The sequence below is a fragment of the Argiope bruennichi genome, chromosome X2, assembly GCF_947563725.1.
Source record: "Argiope bruennichi chromosome X2, qqArgBrue1.1, whole genome shotgun sequence".
Lineage (NCBI taxonomy): Eukaryota > Metazoa > Arthropoda > Arachnida > Araneae > Araneidae > Argiope > Argiope bruennichi.
The window spans coordinates 68,144,012-68,157,849 of NC_079163.1; the positions used below are offsets into that span (position 1 = coordinate 68,144,012).

At 29.6% G+C, this 13,838-nt stretch overlaps 1 protein-coding gene across 1 annotated transcript in view; it reads left to right on the plus strand.

The window, feature by feature from the left end:
- The window catches only part of LOC129960376 (protein neuralized-like), a 30,384-nt gene extending 16,887 nt beyond the window's left edge, over window positions 1–13,497 (plus strand). The window contains exons 5-7 of the mRNA XM_056073786.1: window positions 1,479–1,598; window positions 6,345–6,446; window positions 11,752–13,497. Coding sequence (XP_055929761.1) covers window positions 1,479–1,598; window positions 6,345–6,446; window positions 11,752–11,933 — 404 coding nt within the window. The 3' untranslated portion in view covers window positions 11,934–13,497. The remainder of the gene's footprint in view (window positions 1–1,478; window positions 1,599–6,344; window positions 6,447–11,751) is intronic.
- Window positions 13,498–13,838: the final 341 nt, after the last annotated feature.

The following is a 13,838-nucleotide window of genomic DNA, read 5'->3' on the forward strand; positions in this document are numbered from 1 at the left end:
GCATAACTTTCTGTTATGCTCTGTCCTCTGGGCATGGACATAATTGGCATATGTGATGTCTGATGGCAGCTCATTTGATTGACTTCATTAACTGTTCTGACTTATAATTATTGTATATGATTCATTTTGTAACACTCATTATCATACAAATAAAAAACGGATAAGTTTTTCATTGCATATGATGAATAAATGGAAATACTTCCATTATATGTTTTCCTCAAAACTCACTCCAAGCATCAAGGTACCTTACCTGACAACTCCTAGATTTTAAGTTGCAAATGAAACCAAGCTGTATCAAATTTTAATAAATATTAGAATTCTTCACTTTAAGTACTATTTCTGCTATTCTAAATATTTATAGGGATAGTCCACTATTTATAGGGATGGCCAACAGCATAGCTGGTTTTTATTCATATTTCTTTTCTGTCTGTTTGTTCGCTACAAATTTTTCAAACTATTTTAAACTAACTCTCTGATGATCTTAGAGATTTAAAATTTTACACATAGCTCAAAACTGGAGACAATGTAATATCAACTCACTTTCTTGTCTGTTTGATACAAATTTTGTCACCGGGCTGATCGATAAGTTGAAATCGAATCGATTGCAAAATTTCATATACATAAGAATATAAAACAAACAATGAAAACAATTTTTTATTAAAAATATACATTTTTAGAGCAGACTAAAAAGTAGAATTTCTCTTAGCCCCATATTGTCCAGAAAATTTGCGATTGTGAATTTTAAGAATGTTCAATCACAAATTTTCTGGACAATCTGTATGAAGTTGGGAAACTGCAAGAGGTAGGATAAACTTTTTCATACTTTTTAATCCGTTTTAAAAGTATGGTATATGAAAAAATTTTGTAATTAATTAATTATTTAACACTATAATTATAGCAACCTTCATTTTAACTGGAAATAGTATTTAATTGAATTTAACTTATTTATTTTCTTATTAGCATTGAAATTAATTACAATATTTAAACTAGAGAAAGTAGTCAAGGGCATCTGAACAGAACTCGAGAATGATAAAGATATTTCTAAAGTGTTAAAGATGAAAGATATGAAAAAATAGCAAATAATTCAGATTGGATATTTTGGAATATTTTGTCGAGTATTACAAAGAAATGCCCCCAGCCCAACATTTTACGAGAAATAGCTAAACAACCTTTTCATTTAAAGATTAAAATAGTTGATGTCAACTCAAATAGTGCATAGAGATTATTTATCAACGAGGAAATATGTAACATTGAATAGTGCATTGAAATGCGTAAGAAATACCAAATTCCAGGGTGGTGTTTGTCTCACGATGAGTAAGACGCTTTCATATAACTTCTGTATGCTTGTGAGGCTTTGGCTGCAAAACGTCATTACTTTATTATTATTTTTTGAAGCATTACGATGAATTTTCAAAAAATACTTTTTATTATTCTGAATATTATCAGGGTTATTTTCTCATATTTAAAAATTTTTTTAGGTCAAGTCACTGTGATGAAAAATTGTGCTTTTAAATCAGCTATATTTCATGTGGATCCTACTCAACCCCTTTGGTTGTTTTTCAATTTGATTGGGTGTGTCTCGGAAATAAACATACTAGGTGAATATTTTAATTATTTTCATATCTAGAAAATTAATTTGTCATTTAATTTATTATTGTTCAATTTGAATGAACTGAAATTGATTATGTAATTTTTGATATGTATTTATGTGTGAAGGATATTTTGTTTGTTCTGATCTATTAATTCTTCAAGCAGTGGCCGTCCGTCTATTAGGACTTCTGAGCTTATAGCATTTCTAGAAGTCATTTTTTAAAGTTGCGTATTCGTTATATATTTAAATTTTCACTCTGAGAGTTCAATGCTGCGTGCTTCCCTTTTCATTCTGAAGGTTCGATGATGAACGAAAATGGGGATGGGGAGAATGTGAAAATACAATAAATGAATCAGGAAAGAAGAGAAACAGTGGTCGAGGCTAAAACAACCCTTTCTCCTTTGAATTTAGAGGCTTCTTAGTTGGAGTTTGACCCAGAGACGACGATTAAAATTTTCCGATGGAAGCAATTTCTTCAAAATAACATATAATAATTTTACTTTTAATTAAAGGCAGATATTACTTAGCAAAAACGTTTCCTTGATAGAGTAAAAAACCTACAAAATATACGAAAACAGCTAATATCTAAGAATACTCTCGACTCTCTCTCTCTCTCACACACACACACACACACACTAAATCAATCATATATTTATTCTTGTAACTCTATTCCAATTCAAAAAGAAACGAATACCTTTGACATCGGTACTCTGAAGAATGTTAAAAGTTTTCACCATCTTCAGCATTTGATGAAGTAATTTCCTATTTATCTTTGCTTTTTCCTATTCCCACTTCTATGACTGGAGTTAACCTATTTTGTTGTTGTAATTCGGCGTTCTTCTTTCGCAAGTCTTTTAGTGTAATCATTGTCAAATGTGTACTTTTCATAAAACACATTCAACTGTAAACCGATTGTGCCCGGATATTATTTTATGTTCATTGAATGAAATGTATACTATTATAATGAGAGCTATATAAAATAAATGTAGAAGCTAAATTTGAACGGTTTTATATTATAAGCCTTTAAGAAATCAAGAATATTTAATTAAAAAAATAGTATTTTCGCCACAGATTGATTTTTTTTAATGAAGTCACCTACCCAAATAAGGATTGTGACCTACGAACCAGAATTCAAATGTATTTCGGTTCTGATGCAAATGAGCTTTCGTACACGAGCAAAACTTTCGGATTCGAACAATATAGAATAGATAAAGTATACGGATGTTGTTTTTTTTTTTAATGGCTGGAGAAAATGCAAAATTATTATATTATATGTACTAAAATTATTATTTTATAATAACTTAATAAGTTTTAAAAATGCACATGTAAAAAATTAACTATTTAAAAATTAAAATACCTCTTGTACTTTTATTTAAATTATATATTTAAATTAAAAAATAATCGGATCTTAAACTTGAACTCCTAATCTTTATTTCTAGATGTGTTCTCATTAAGTACTTAATCCCCTCTGAACTTGACGAGGTTGAGTACAAACTATTACAAGCTTGAATATTCTTAAAAAATGTGTTTCTTTTTCTCAATTGTATGCAATGGTTTTTTTTCAGTGTGTTGTGTATGAATATTCTATAAGAAACTTTTTTTTAATCATCTTTTCCTTTAAAGACCTTTATCTCGACTCTATTAAATATTCAAAAATATATGGAATTGTTCAGATTTTATTTTGAAGTAATTGGCATAAGAGAAAAAAATTACTTTCTAGTTTCACAGAAATAATGTTGAATGTCAAATCTAAAAAATTTAGGTACTAATATCTTTAAGAAGTGTAGTGCACACTTGGAATAAGCTCCTTTAGTATAACTAAAAAGTTACCATATCACTAATATTAATTTTTTTTTTTTTTTTTTTTTTTTGTCTTCAAACTGCAGTTGGTTAATATGTTTTGAGTTAAGTAATTGAGCATAAAAATTATTTACGAGCAATAGATAAATTATAGTTGAATAAACCTACATCTACATAAATTAATTACTCCCAATGATTTTTATGGATATTCTTCATTAGTCAGGGAATTATCATAAAGAAACAAAGCATAAGTTATGAAACCTTGCAGATTTATTGCTTTGGCATTAACAATTTTATGAATAAAGTGTCACTTCTTACTGAATTATTCAATAAAATCTGGATCAAGGAAAACAATCCTATGACATTATTCATGTATAATATAGGTAGTTTTGAAACTCATGGGCAAAAATTTAAGAGATGATAGAAAACATCTAAACAAACAATTTTCACAATACAATGCATGGACTTAGAGCAAACGGTGAAATGCTAGGAGATATCCTTTACTGTCATGTGATAGAAGGAAGCACCAAAGGAATAGAGGAGGTATAGTCGTCAAAAAAAAAAAAAGTACAAGTCTGTAAGTTTGTTATTTATTACCTCGTCTTCGCAAATTTTGTGTCGATGGAAATGACTCGAGGAGACAGATTTGTTGAGATAGACGAACCGAGTTGATATTTAACATAGTTAATTTACTATTGTCTGGAAATTTTTTCATTACGTAAATCGAGATTTTTTACTCAATCGATTTGTCGTAATGAAATTTTATGGAATTTCAATGATTCGAGAGTTGTATGGTTTTGAAAAATGTCGCTTCCAAAGTTAAACGTGTTTTATGAACTTTTGCCGATATCGCGAAAACTATTGTATATTTCTTTAACATTTTTTCACTCATCTTAACAAATTTTTTATGAAGTCAAGAAATAAATGCATAAATAACAGTTAATATTTTTTAAAGAATTTTTAAAAATTAATGTGGGGAAAAAGTAAATTGTTACATTATGAAATTTTTGCACGGGAACAAAGCTGGCATGCTAAAATGCCGAAAACCAAAAAAATTGGGCGCATACTCCAAATAGTTTTCCGAAATATTCACGAAAATTGTAAAATTCTCATTGTCGATTTTCAACGGTCATTTTTTGAGGGACAGTATATTAAAATTATTTGTATTTATAGATATTACTTTTCGCAAAGCACGAGTTTTAAATGCCATTATAATATCGCAGCTAGTTAAATATTAAATTTATTTTCAGGTCAGACGAATTTAATTGAACAGGAATTTTACTTTCTTTAAAAAAAATAATAAATGCCTCTTTTCCCATGCAGACGATATAATATTTGATTGCTGGAGATAGTGACTGTTGGAATGTTTAATTTTTATTTTTTACCGGAAGTTATCGTATACAAGTAAATTAAGCAGAGATCCAAGTAAACTCGTATAGTTTCTTATCATTTAGCATATTAATTAGCGCTAAAATAAGAAAATTTATTATGACTTATTATTTACTTGATTGATGTTGAGCACTCATTTATAAATTTAATTAGGCTTAGAATATTTTAAAAATATTCGTAAAGAGATTCCATAAGAGTTATGAAATAATTTTCTCTTTGGTATCGCGTTTATGGAAAAATATAGTTTTCGAATACATAGTTTCATAGTAGTAGTATCTAGTAGTTGTAGCATGATAATATGTCTGGCTCGTGTCTGGTTTAATTCATTTGTAATTATTTGTCTTGGTTATATCAGCCATTGCATAATAGAATGAATGTCCGTCGCCTTGTCATTCTTACAGTAACTTAAAGTAGTAAACTCAATAAATCTTCTGTTGAATTAACAATCGTTTCCGCTTGAAAATAAAAGTCTATCATTTTAATGAAAACCAATAATTTTATTGGCTTAAAATATCTTTAGAGTATTCGCATCTCGCCAATCAACGACTTTTTAACGGAGAAAAAAATGGGCTAAACAATTTATTTCATTCGCCATAAAATTTGTTAATTTCTTAGGGCGGGATCAAGAGCCTAAATGAAGAACTGATTTTAAAAGTAACGAAATTGCTTCGGTATTTAAATAAAAAGAAAAAAGTATTTGTATAAGTAGTAAATTATACTCGCATTTTAAAGATAAATCTGAGCCGTGTTGTTGCTCCTCCGAAATTCCTGTAACAAAAACGGGGGAAAAAAGTCTTTATTTTGTTATTAACGAGATGAGATTTACTTAATATACCCGGTGGATTTGGTCTTTCTAGGTTGAGGTTTCTGCAAACAAAAATAAGTATATCTCAAAATAAGTATATCTGTGAATTTCGGAACGAAATTTGATATGCTTACATTAAAAAAAAAACCAAAAAACTGCCGAATCAAATTACTTAAAAAAAATAAATCCCGATTTCCATAATGGAAAAATTTTAAGATAGTAGTGAATCAAGTGTATTAATTTACTCTAATCAGTTTATCGCAACAAACTTGTCTCTTTAATCCATTTTTATCGACGCTAATTTTATAAAGATGCGATAGTAAATAACAAAATTACGAAGGGTTTTTTTTTTTACGACTGTACTAAATAATTTTTCGTTAGCATGTGTAGCAAAATAACATAAACTGCTTAAAAGAGCTGCCATCTGCGGTAGCGAGCGGAACAAATTTTTAAACGCAACCGACATTTCTCGGGCGGCGCAGGCAGCAACAAAAATCCTAGCAATTAGGCCCTTGTCGGAGTTGGCAACGCTTTCATAGACAAGACGTTTCAAATGGCCCCACAAGAGAAAGCCCAGACAGGAGAGATCGGGTGCCCAGGTGTGGCCCACCCTGGCCAATTCATCGCCTTGGGAATTTAGCGTCTCCGCTTGTCCAAGCAGAAATAGAGTAGTGCTTTGTTGTGCTGGAACCGCATACGTGCTTGTATGGTGTTTAAGAGGTTTTCTCAGTATATTTTAGAGATATGTTTATTATTTAGGCTCATCAGCTCCTGATTCTTCTCTTTCTGATGTGGATGAGGTTTTGAGTGTACCCCTTCCTTCAAAGGCAGAAAAAGCTAATGGCATGCCTGGAACCTCAGGTTTGTAGACTTTCTTCTTCATTATGAAAATCACTATTTTCATAATGATGACATTAATAATTTACTATTTTTATGCTCTATACTATTGCACCTTGAATGAAAGTGTATTTAATATTGCAAGTAATAAAAATGAGCGTGTTTCTCGTTTTTAAGTATATATTGTCATACTTGTGAGATCTATATATCATTTTAAATATTTCATTCTAAAATTGAACTAGTCATTTATGATATGCTTGAGAATTTTTGAGTATTGGTGATATACAAAGCATTATTAATAAAATAATCGTGTATTAATTTCTTTAAAAGTTAATTGAATTTTTTTTTTTTTTTTTTTTTGGCACAGGTAACTTGAAAAATTAATCGCACTTCTTTTTGTCATTATTATATTTTTAACTACTGTAGATGTTCATATCTGTATTTTGTCAGTCAATCATAATAACATTTTCAAAAACATAGCAACAATTTATTTATTGAGTCAAAATAAGCTCTAATTCTTATAGGAAGTATTTTGATTTAAATTGTAGAATTTAGTGCCTCAGATTTATAAAAATTTTATTTACATGTTTTCAGTTTAAAAAAATAATTCATAGGAGGATTATGTTAAAAGAAAACAATTATTTAAGTTTTCTTGTTTTAATTTGTTTTTGGCAACAGGTCTCTTAATGCTGTATTTTTAATTGAGTTAGTTTTTATTTCCCTGATGTTAGAATCAAATTATGATTTTACAATATTAAAGGAATTTTAATTTAAATCAGAGCTTTTGTTTTTGCTGTATTCAAGTGAAATTAAAATATAAATCTCATTATTCAGAAGGCTTTATTTTTTTGGTTCTAATTTCCATCAAAATTAATGTAGGTTATATAAATTTATTAGAAAATTAGGTACAGTTATTGTGAACTTTAAAATTTGTTTAAATCATTTTACTAAAATAATTCCTCTTTAATCTTTTTGTATTTTTGATAAATTTAGTTCTCACCTCCATTTCCAAACCTTTGTTGTAGCTAGTTCAAAGGCTCGCTCGGTATTTGCAAATATTGATTATTGCAAATTTTAGTACTTTTAATATCAGCACCAGTGAAAGAAAGAAATGACAACAATTAAAATGACGAAAAATCCGGCCTGAATACCGTCAAAATTAACCTCCAAGCAGGGAATTTTTTCTATGAGGAACCAGACTTATGTGTAAAAATGTGAACTATCGTATAACTGAAAATCCCATAAAATTGAAGACCATGGGAAAATTAATAAGTGTGTCTGCCAAGTTTAATACATATTATGAAGTAGCAAATCACTTCCAAAATACTCAAATGAAGGTCTGTCTAGTAAAACCTGCCTAAATTGAAGTTACCATTTAAACAAACATAGTGAAACAAAACCTTCTGATTACAATAGAAACTTTACTACTGTGCAATTCCTTCTGAAAATTCTGATGCCATCTATTAATTCAAAGAAAAATAAAAGAATTAAGTATTCCCACCAGAAGGTAGAGAAAATTCCGAGAGCACATACTCTGAGAAAAGAAATACTCTTAAAAATTTACAAGATGCACTGTCATAAACCCCTCATTGTTGTAACAGTTTTTCAACAGTGAACTGTAGTTTGAAATGTAGTTTCTTATCTGTTGTGTCCTCACAAAAATCCCTGTTATTGTTTAGTTTTGAGTGAAAATAACAATTTATTGATTTTAAAATCTACTTCCTTCCTTTAATCATAAATTCTTATCAAAATGACCCCATTCAATTTTATTCTAGTGTCGGAGTAATTTTCTTTCCATTGGCTTTGATTAGTCTTAAATTTCATTTTTTGTGTCACAACAAATAATAAAATTATTATCGACGTTTAATAACTTGTAAATATGAATTTATATATTTATTTCTAGATCTACACTACTTGACATTTGCTAAGGAACAAGTGATTTATGCTAAATTGCGTTTCAAACAGCTGACTAATATAAGTAAATTCAAGTTGAGAGGGCGTGGTAGACCAGGATTCGTTATCTCTATAAAAAACATTGCATGCAAGCTCATGATTCATACGACCCAAAGTAGTGCAGGTTGTTATAAAAGTTTTTTTCACTGAAATTCTGTTTGGTTCTTGCAATAATTAAGAGCAAAATGTCAGCAAGACGTCATTTGAGTCCTTGTATTTGGATGACTGCAACGACTGGAGGCAGGTCAGAGTGTCACCACTGTAGCTGCTGCAATTCGGTGTATGAAAGAGTGTCATCTCGCGATTAGAAAAGGTCGCTGAAGGTGGAAATGCTTTGCAAGAGCATACGGGGGTTTCGTAGTAGGAACACCACACCTTTAGAGAATCACTATGTAGCCCTCGTGGCAAAAAGGAACGGAAATTTAACTCCTGGACAGATAGCTGCAAACCTTACAACTGCTACCGGTACGCATGTTTCTGCAAGAAACATCTCATGGGGATTAAATCAAGTTGGTTTGTATGCATGGAAGCCTGTTCGTTGCATCCCGTTTCAAGCACGTATCGTCGTGAGAGATTACGCAGGTGTAAGGAACATGTTGGTTGGGATATCCAAAATTGGTTTAGAGTGATGTTCTCAGACGAATTTCGTTTCAGTGTGACAAGTGATTCTGGCCACTAGTTACTGTGGAGAGAGCGTGGAACACGTTATGCACAACAGTTTGTTAGTGAACATGATCGGTACGGCCCAGGCGTGATAGTGTGGGCAGGCATCATGCACAATGGCAGAATACCGCTTCACATCTTTGAGCGAGGAAACGTATCATCGCAACGGTATTGCAGAGAGGTTATTCTGGATCATGTTCGTCTTTTTAGGGGTGCTGTAGGTCCAGACTTTTTGTTTATGGACGATAATGCGCTACCACACAGAAGCGTTGAAGTGTCGGACACATTGCACAGTGAAAATATTGTCCTTATGCAATGACCTGCTTATTTTCCCGACCTAAATCCCATTGAACATACCTGGGATGCTCTTGGCAGAAGTATTTCACAAAGCAACATCCCTCCCTGAACAGTGTAAGAGCTCAAAATCGCCCTGAGAAACGATTGGGACAATATCCCCAAGAACTCCTCGATAGTTTACTGGAGAGCATGGAGAACAGATGCAAAATGTGCATTAGTGTCCGTGGTCATCACACATCTTATTAAGGTACTCATGTCTGCATCATTCTGACCTGAAGATCAATTTTTGTGGGACTGTTTGGAAATCATCCAAAGAGCATCTTTTTTTATTTTTAAGTTTTTAATTCTTCGATATGTCGATATCTTCACCATTTTGCACTATAATAAATGCACATCCTCCTTAGTAAATATGTACTTAGTTTCATTTCTTCAATCATTGTCTATGCTTAATTATTCCGAAAAACGTAACTGTTCCTTAGCAATTGTCAAGCAGTGTATTTATTTCTCCATTTAACTTAATCTATACTTATATAAAGCTCAATGTGTGTGTGTGTGTTGGCGGTCTACAGAAGAGACCATTTGACCTATAGCTACCAAATTTGGTACGTGTATACCTTGGAGGTCGGGAATGTGCACCTGGGGTCCCTTTTTTTGAAATTTTTATTCGAATTTTATTTATTAATTAAAAACTTTCCCGCCAAAAAAAATCATTTCTTTCCCCACCGCCAAATGAGTAAGGCTTCAGCTTTTTTCCCCAACAGTAATGAGGCTTAGGCTTAACATTTTTCGGCCGATTATTTTAAACGATTCTGTTTATTTTCTTAGTGTTTGATGCATTTAAAATTAAACATTGTTAATTAATAGACCTGCTCATGATGAATCTGAAAAAATTTTGTTGACAAATTCTTGAGATATTACATAAATTAAGAAAGATATTCTTTAGTGCCCATAAGATTTAAATGCCCAGTGACTCTGTTTTCAGTAATCATATTACAAAAAAATAATGCTTTGTTTCAGTAAAAAATATTATTATATTAATTGCAGATTAATCATTTACACTTTAATTTAAAGCATAAATTCTACGAGGGGTAACAGAAAATTAGAGAGATACAGATTACGTTATGACTGAAGGCCTTTATAATATTATGAATGAATTGAAATTTGAAGTTTTAAAATATTTTAATGAAGAAGCTATTAAAGTAGGAATTACATAAAATATTTAATAATTAAAATTTTAACGAGCATTAAGATTGGTGAACCGGCTGGTCGCCAAAGGTGGCTACTATATAAATAAAGGTCTTGAATTTCTTGGGATTTTCCGGTCAAGAAGGGTCCTCTGTTTTTTAGAGGTGAGTCAGACCTCCCACAAGGGGGGAAAAAAATCTCCGTTTTAGAATTCATGATTGGAGGTGATCTTTGACAAAGTCCCCAGGGCGACTTTATAATTTTTGTTTGTCATTTATTTCATATATTGGTGTTTATTATTGACATCATTGATGTTTTGCGCACTTCAAACACAATGGCTCTTCAGCTAATTATAGATTTAATTTTTTGATTATTTTAACTGTCCATCTTTTTTTAGAAATATCTTGTAGTATTAATTTTTACTTGCTTGCTCTTTCTGCATTTAATATTTTTGAGTAATCTTATGTGTGTTTCCCTTATTCCATGTAATATTCAAAAGTGGCATTTTATTTGCAGAAATATGAAGTCAAATGAGTGGAATTTTTGTTGAATAAGATATATCAATTCATAAAATATGCAAATGTTATTTTCAGTACTCAGTATGTGAAAACTGCTGTGCGAATAATGCGTATTTGTTTTAATCCTTCAATGCATACTGTATTAAAAAATTATATGTTTCATATTTTTCATGTTAATGATAAATATAATTTTCTGAAGAATTTTTTAAAGTTTTTGTTTCTTTGTATTTTTAAAATAGAAATTTAAGATAGGTTTTAGAATAAAAGGAAAAATTTTTAGAATATATTTTTCAAAATAGAATATTAAATTTTTTGAATGGAATTTTTTTGGGTAGTACTCTGTTGTTATATGTGAACTTACATTACAAATACATTTTTTATTTTGGAATTTAAGAAATCTTACATTGAAGGGTTAAATCCATTTTTATATTCAAGCTTTATTTTTTTTTATTGTAATGTTTGTGCAAACTTTCTGTTTTTTAATTGCTGCCTCACAGCATGCAAATTGGAGGGGGGGGGGGTATAACCATGTTTTGGAAAATGGGATGTATTTTGGAAAATTATTCATCTTTAATTTGAAATTATAAAATGTAACTCGAGGTCGAATTTCCTAGTTTGAATTATCCTGTCCTTATTTCAAAATGATTTTTTGTGTTACAAGTTATTCCCATTTAAAGTCATATTACAGTTTTTGAAATATTTTATGTTTACAGGTCAACAACAAACATGTAATGAATGTGTCATTTGTTTCGGAGAACAAGTTGATTGTGCTGTTTATCGATGTGGTCATATGTGTATGTGCTATTCTTGCGCTTCAAAACTGAAAAATAGCGCCAATGATCAATGTCCTATATGCAGAGAAGTTATTCAAGATGTCATAAGAATATATAGATGAAAATATTTTGTACTCAAGTGGTACTAAAACTGAATTATTTCTAATTTTTAAAGATTGTGACATTCGAATATTTTTTTAAAATACTGTAAATAGAGAATATTTAAATAATCGTTTTCTGTTCATTTTTCTTCATTTATCTTTTTAATGTAAAAATGTTTCATTTAATTTTTATACTACCTTTAATGCCTTTCAAAACCGTTATTCTTTCAACTAGAAAATGTTTATTGAATTTTCTTGGTGATATCTTAAGCTTTATTTTGACCGTGCATTATTATTTTAATAATTTCTTTATTTTGACCGTGCATTATTATTTTAATAATTTCAATAATTACTTTGTTCATTCAAAATGAATATAAAATTAACGTTGTAATGTTCAGATATATATCTAAGTGTCTATTTGGTATCGTGTGTACTTGATATAGTTAGCAAGCTCGATTCATTTGTTTTTGTAATGAATAAAATGAAATATGAGTCATAAAATGTTTGGATACCTGAATTTATTAAAATCGTGTGTATTGAGTTTTTATGTATTTTAAATTTAGAAGAAATATTTAAAGTTTTACTGCTTTATTTAAGAGCAATTCCAGCAAAAATAATTTAACCACATAAGTAATTTTATCATCATGTTATTAAGAAATTTATGAGTTATTAGAATTACTGCCCATTTGTATGATTTTTTTTCCACATACAAGTTTGTAATATTTTATAATTATGCTTGCTTAAATGCATTTTCAGTGTTGGGTCTTGTTCATCCACATAAGTTTTTATCTGTTATGCCTATCAAAGCATGTTTACTGAGAGAATGAAAAATGTACTATCTACTTTAAAGCAAATTTAGGATAAACTTTATTTATCTGATCTGAATTAGTAAGTTCTATTTTAACCCTGTAATTAGAAAATATCTAATTCTTGTTTCAATTTATGATAAAATTACCTCGCATTACATTTAGAAATCAAATGTTGTTTTTATTAGAATCAACTTAATCTTGTTTGAATATTTTTAATGGGGTTTATGTTAATGTCACTGTATTTAGTTGGCGAATTAAACATTTGAATGCTTAACTATATCATTGAAACATGATGTGAAACAGAAATTTTGTCATGTTTGTTTATGTTATCCTTGATTCCTTTAATAACGTCTTTCAAAATAATAAGTTAAATGTAAAATTTTGAATTTTCTTAATTCAAAGTAAATTAAAACAGAGTGAGTTGAAATGACATTCTTGTTGTTGAAATCCAGTATTATTTGTAGGTTAGAAATTTTAAAATGTGTGTGTATTCTCTATTTTATCCTTATATTTTACAGAATCATTGAATTTTTATAATCATTTGTATTGGAGTAAAGAATTGTAAAGAAATGCTCACTTTGTAATTCATGTGTTTTTAAGAGTATTTTGAAAATACAATAATTTTATAGCATTGTAAATTTTGAATTTAATGACTAAAAATATCTCAAATTTAGGAATAAAAAGGTTATAAAGAGTTATTTTATTTTTAGTGACTATTTTCAATTTCTAATGAGCTTCATGTTTATGCATTCAAATTTGGATTATGATTTATTTATTTATGTATAGTTTACCTTACACTACTTGGAGTTTAATTGATAGATGCATTCTGATGAATATGTAATTTCGTATCAGTAACTTGTTATTAGTGGTGAAATAAAAAAAAAAATCTTGTAAAATTAAATGCTTTGTGTTTTGAAGACAGACAACATATATCCAAAGAATTATTTAGCCGCCACATAAATCGGCATATAGAATTATTATATGATCATAAGTTTTAGATTTTTTTTTTTTTTTTTTTTTTTTTTGTAACTTTGAGTTGAGCATAATTTTGATGCAAGAATCAAGAAAATTGGCTACATTTGCCTGGCATTTCTCAGGAAATAGATCTTGGATAAAT